This window comes from Bradysia coprophila (genome assembly GCF_014529535.1).
Source record: "Bradysia coprophila strain Holo2 chromosome X unlocalized genomic scaffold, BU_Bcop_v1 contig_12, whole genome shotgun sequence".
NCBI classification, from domain to species: domain Eukaryota; kingdom Metazoa; phylum Arthropoda; class Insecta; order Diptera; family Sciaridae; genus Bradysia; species Bradysia coprophila.
In genome coordinates, this window is record NW_023503293.1 from 5,087,155 (window position 1) to 5,093,352 (window position 6,198).

General features: G+C 34.8%; 1 protein-coding gene across 1 annotated transcript; it reads right to left on the reverse strand.

Annotated features, from left to right (window-relative positions):
• Positions 1 to 2,759: 2,759 nt before the first annotated feature.
• LOC119067153 (organic cation transporter protein-like) lies at positions 2,760 to 5,996 on the reverse strand. The gene is made up of 9 exons (XM_037169946.1): positions 5,286 to 5,996; positions 5,039 to 5,222; positions 4,661 to 4,705; positions 4,382 to 4,595; positions 3,957 to 4,149; positions 3,594 to 3,891; positions 3,391 to 3,529; positions 2,974 to 3,316; positions 2,760 to 2,908 (listed from the first exon to the last, which is right to left on the reverse strand). Exons 1-9 carry the CDS (start codon positions 5,603 to 5,605, stop codon positions 2,878 to 2,880), a joined length of 1,767 nt encoding a protein of 588 aa, XP_037025841.1. The 5' UTR covers positions 5,606 to 5,996; the 3' UTR covers positions 2,760 to 2,877.
• Between the last annotated feature and the right edge of the window lie 202 nt (positions 5,997 to 6,198).

Sequence of the window (6,198 nt, forward strand, 5' to 3'; positions counted from 1 at the left end):
TCTGAACTCTTGTCATTGATGTCTTCACCAAATATATGTCCACAAAATTTCTAATATTTTTTCAAATTCAAATTAATTTATTCGGATACAACTGGATTGTGTTTTTATATTCACTTTTCGACTCACAAAAATGCATCTATCACCTTCATTCGATTCAAACAATAACATAATCTTTCAATTAAGAGCTTAATATAAATGTATAATTCCACTATTCCAGTCTATATTCCAGTCCATATTATAACGAAAGCGTTTATTTGATCGCGTGGAGTGTGTGTAGTGTGTATACCATTATATGTTTGTATGTATAAAATCGACGATAAAACTTAAGTTATTGAAAACATAAACTGTCTCGATGCTTTTATGTTTTCGTGTTGTTGTTGTTTTTTCGTCGTCGTCTCTCCACCACCTCTATCTATCTGTGGATACATCAAACCAAAATAATAATAAAAAAAAACATTTTCTTATCTAATTTGTTGTGAACGTTGTGTTTATTTATTATGAATTAATTAATTTAAATGAATTTCTAATTTATTTGTGTAGCTGTTGCATCGATTATACATTGTATATAGGTATATAGCGTCCACTCCACATAAGTATGTCCAATTCAATACAATATTTATACGACGTAATTGGGCTACATATTGAACGACCATATAGTTTTAGTGAAAATGTATATAACCGGCTTAAAAATCACCGATGTATGAACGATTCTTTTTTCGAATTAAATTTATCAGACTTCTGCCATTCAGAAAATTGACTCAGATGTCTAATTGACTCGGTAAGATTATACAATTTTTTTTTTGTCACAAAGCATGTCACAATTATTGGGTACATGATGTATTTGTACTTTAATTCAGACAAATGTGAAAATTATAATCTTAACGTTTGGCCGACCGAAATATACTCGAATTTAATCAGGTGATATATTTATGCGGTCGTTGCAAGTTCAACGCTATTAGACACATACTGTTAATTAACTTGGAAATTATAATTTCATTTTTGTTTAAATAAATTTTTGATTGTCAAACAATTGTGACACCATGCGCAAATTATATTATAGTGTTATGTGTTTGGGGACGATCTAATTAACTTTGTACTTTTTATGTATACATTAACGAAAGAAAACAACAACAACAGCAACAAAAGCATGAAGTGACGGCGGACGTTGGGACGCAAAATCATATCACAATAAAAAATGATATGGGGATAATCAACGTGTTTAATGAGGTTAATATATTAATGTGATGTATACTATGACAGTTTTGATGTTTAATTTTGGAAATTATTTTCTCTTTTGTTCCAATTATTTTGTTAGCGTAATGTATAGCGGGATATTTAGCGTAATTAGGAACTGTTTCATGGATCTGTGAGTATAACACAATTTTCGTTTATATATTCGTAATTATGAGGGCATGGACTGAATTGAAACAGTTTTATATGGACAATCAAAGTAGAATAAATTTGTGACTGCAACAGGTCCTACGGTGATCAAGGCACATCTTTGACCTGGACTCCTATCTACGATACTCACTCAGTGTCATCTATACTGTTTTGGCGCCAAGGGCAATTCCCTTTTTTGCCTATATGGAAAAGGAGGCATTGCTTAACCTACAATCATGTTAACTGGCACCTCTCTTCATTTGTAGTGCGGGGGCGTGGGGTAATTTGGCACACAGTGCTAAATAGCACAATTTTCAACTGCGTAAAAGGTGAAATCGCACAAAATTTTACTTAAGGGATAATAGTTGATGACAGAGCTAACAAACATTTATTAAGTTTGTGTGGGCGAGATTGTGAAAAATGGACTTTAAGAATCTAATATTTTTGTTTCGTGTGCCAGATTACCCGATACCGCCCGCGATTTTCGATTTTCATTTGTTAGAGTTGGGGATCGTGCCTTGGAGTTTTGTTGAAATTTTTAGCTTTCTTGTATAAAGAGAACCGGTCTGTAAAGTTGTTATACACTTTATGACAGAATAATTGACACTTGAAATAGAAGTAGGCGACACCTTCCGACAAAAAAATGACTTATGGAACAACAAACGAAGATTTGAAAAGCAAACATCGTTAACTGTCAAAATACATGAACGAATTCAGTTTTTCTCGACTCTTATTTAATAAATTGTTACATGAAAAGTTTTATGCATTCTGTGTTCTTTTGTGTGTTATTATGGTGCAAGTAGGTTATTTTAAATTTCGAAGTGTTATTATTGCTTGAAACCTATTCACCTCGCTTTTCACAGAAACGAGTGAAGATTGATCCTTTGGTATCCTAATTAATCAATAATTAATTAATTTTAAATGGTTTTTTGCATTAAAATTGAATGTTTTTAGTACATTTAGACTTGCTTCCAAATGAAACTTTTGTGAATCTTTAGGACATGAGTATGAACGATCAGTTCAATGAAGGAATGACTCATTTTCCGGGGTTGCAGTGAGTAAAATCTGTTAGGTAGGTACTGTCCCATTTGAGTGAAGATATAAATTTTAGGAGAACAGTCAGTGGACGGTCCTGACTTGACAAACTAATGTTTCAATAATTTCAATGATCAATCGATGACAGGAATTTAAAATAAAATTTTATTTTTAGTGTATTGTCAATCTGACAGCATGGAACCTAGTATATTTAACACGGTATGCGTTACTAAAATGGCATGCGATTTTTTGCCGCGACTAGCATGGCTTCATATATCGCTTAAAAGCATAAAGTGGACACTAATATTGAGTGTACTTGTAGCAACAAAAAAAAAATCGCATCGCGTTGTAGTAACATTGATCTCATTTAATATATTATAATAAATAAACACAGACTATCCTATCCTATTCCACTTCCGCAAACCAGCCGCATATGTAAAATTTCGAACCAGAATTTGTTGCTTACTCAGCCGCATCAGAATTCTTTCTCGGCCTATACAAAATGTAAATGAATTCGATAAAAATGAACTTCGTTGAATTAACCGAGAAACACTTTACTTCACACAAGGATACCAAAATGTGTCGTCGAGGCCGAAATTTTCACCATCTTCTAACGTTTGCGGCAAAGCCTTATCCATTGTTTCCGGCAGCACCAGAATCGCCGAGCCTCCGATCAGACCCACAATCGTTAAAATATAAAACGGCAGCGATGAATTGATTGATTGTAAGTAAATAACGACCGGTGACAACAAGTTTGCTACGTAGCCTAAATTGTGGATAAATGCAACGCCGATTCCTCTTACCACTGTTGGTAGGTATTCAGCAGAAATCTGTTGCGCTATGTTGTATGAACAGTTGACGAAGAATCGTCCGACTATCATCAGAACAACTGAAACTATCACTACATAGGTACAAATACACAAAAATTTCATTAAACCGTTGTAACTGTAAACATATGTTTTTGGGATAAATTACCATTTCCGTTAATGGTAAATGACAGAGCTAAGCTACATAATGCGCACAGCCCCATCGTACCAAACATCAACCACCGCCGTCCCCATTTATCCAATATAAATGTTAAAATAAACGAAGCTGGAAATTCAGTGGCAGAAGCCTGCAAAGATTGTTCATAAAATTAGTAGGGCGGAAAATCAAACAAATTTCCAAAGTAAACGTACCAAAGTGAAGGCCACGAACACGTTAAATCCGATTGTTGTGATACTACGAATGTAACCATCGTAGACCAGCGATGTAGACATATAAATGACAATAGTTAAGAGAGCAATTTTCCGTAGATGAGGCGTCTTAAACAAATCGAAAAATGAATACGTCTTGTCCTTAAGCTCTTCATTGTTTCGATGGCATGTATCCAAAAATTGTTTGAACGTTTCCGTCGGAATTGTCTTTTTGTTCACTCGCTCGAATTTCTCAATAATTCTCGTTGCTTTTTCCATTTTATTTTGCGAAACCAGCCACCTGGGAATGCATAAGAGGACATTTCGGTATTCGGTAAATATAAAAAATGGTTTGCCTATTCGTACCTCGCTGATTCGGGAACAAGCCAAGGAGTGAAAATAGCAAAAAGTAATGGAGCAGACAATACAATCGTTAGTATTTTCCAATCATTGACATAAAATGCAATCCAAGGCATGACTAAAGCACCAATTCCGAAATAGATAGCTGTACACATGTTCGCCACGAATGTACGCCATTTCGGACCAACGTACTCAAGCACTATAAAAACAAGTTAGATTATCACACAAGAGGTGTACACTGAGTGCGCAATACGAGGAAATTACACACCGAGTGTATATTGGCCTATTTTAAAACATATTTTACTATGATATACGAGAGTGTGTTGGTGCACATACAGTGACTTTTTCATCACTAGAGATCGGAAAATATGTTCTGTCACACCAATACTCTCTCGTAGTATACAGTAAATTGAATGCCCTCAGATGTTTACCTAATATGTACATCAAAGTGAAGCAATTATCGAATGCGAATCCAGCAAAATAACGACAAACTGTGAACGACCAAAAACTATTAGCGAATGCAGTTATGATACCAGCTGCGCCACCAACTACATTTGCACCAACGAGAGCTGGAACCCGTCCGAATCGATCGGCAATCCAACCTAACGAAAGACCACCAGTAATGGCTCCGAGGAAAAATAGTGACTACGGAACAAGACCGACCATTTAGGTAACCGGTATTTTCTACAGTGTCTTTGTATCTATTTTACCTGCGCTATTGTAGGTAGTATATCATTTTCGCACACCCATTCTAGCTGTTGATTACAGTGTTAACGAATATATATATATCTTATGACCGAGTCATTTACTTGGAATTACCCTTAGAGTAATTATACCTAGAGAGGAAATTCGTACGACGAAATGTGGTCCCAACATCAGTTTGTATAATATACACATTTCGTATAATTTAACACCAATACATGTATGCGTTGACACTATTTCGCTTTTGATAGTTCAATTTGCCCTCTTAATTAAGAGGGCAAACACACACACCAATAAACATGTCGTATTTCATGTTGGGACCACATATTTTACGTATAATTTTGTTCGAAATTTCCTCTCTAGATATAACTACTCTTAGGAATTACCTCTGTGGCAATCGTCGTGTAGGTAATTTCGGAATGATCAAATTCAAACCCATTTACACACGATTGTGTTTCCCATGTGGGATCTGGTTCACGAATGTTGTCTATAAGTAACTGAGTGTAATTTACAGCGTACATAGTGCATTTACTGAATTCGCCATCAATCAATGGTATCGATAGGTTCATTCTGCGTAAAGAGATTTTTTTTGTAAATTTTGATTGACCTTGACGCGACTTCGTTCGTTTTTACCGAGCCTCCAACTCCAAATGCTGTAGTTCTGGTACATGACACCAGTACTTTTCCGGTATTAATGTAATAAATATTTGTGTGAAATAGACGAAGACAAAGAAGAGGGTGTACGGTCCGAGTAACAAGAACAGAATTATCTGATATTTGCCGAAATTTCCGAATTGTGGTATAATATCGTCGAAATCAACATCTTGTTTCACTTTTCCATTCACATTTTGTTCGTTAGCATTTACATCGGTTTTTTCACTTTCATAGGCTAAATTGGTGAATCCCTCTTTTAAATTGTCCTTGAAATTGTCTGATCTCTCGTTTGCTATCATTTTAGTGGATTTTCTGCTCTTTCTCAACTTTATTCATAGACACGAACACATACACTAGCTCACAAAATTCACATAAAAAATATTGCAACTTCACAACACAAATTTTTACTTAAAAACTCGTTGAAAATACATGTTTCAACGGCGACGATAAATACCACAATAATTCGCGTCCTAGCCCATCAGTACGATTTTATAAATTAATTGCCGAATTTTTATATCTCTAGGAAATTTGTTCGATTCTTATAATATCAACTGCCCATGTAGTGTACTTATTTTACATTTTATAGTACTCGGTCATCGGTTTTTTCGATTTTATTTGTTGAATTGTCTATTTAATCTAAGGCCCGATAAAAATCGCTCTTGTGATTTTTTGTGCCAGTTTCGGTTAGTTCGATTCGGTTAACTCCAGTTTGATGAAATCAGCTGCGGATATAATTGCCTTTTTTGTGCATTATTATCGTGCTACATTAATGACCGGTAATCCTTACGTTTAATATGTATTTTAATGTAAAATAAAATGTGTTCGTCGAGTCAATCAGAAAGTTTTTGTAAAAAAAAAACAAATTAGACAAATGGATGACATGAATGCAGAG

Coding starts and splice junctions, on each gene's coding strand:
- LOC119067153 (XM_037169946.1), bottom strand. CDS start 5,605: ATGATAGCAAACGAGAGATCAGACAATTTCAAGGACAATTTAAAAGAG. Junction 4,706..5,038: donor ACACGACGATTGCCACAGAG/GTAATTCCTAAG, acceptor TGTAATCAACAG/CTAGAATGGGTGTGCGAAAA. Junction 4,596..4,660: donor TACTACCTACAATAGCGCAG/GTAAAATAGATA, acceptor CTTGTTCCGTAG/TCACTATTTTTCCTCGGAGC.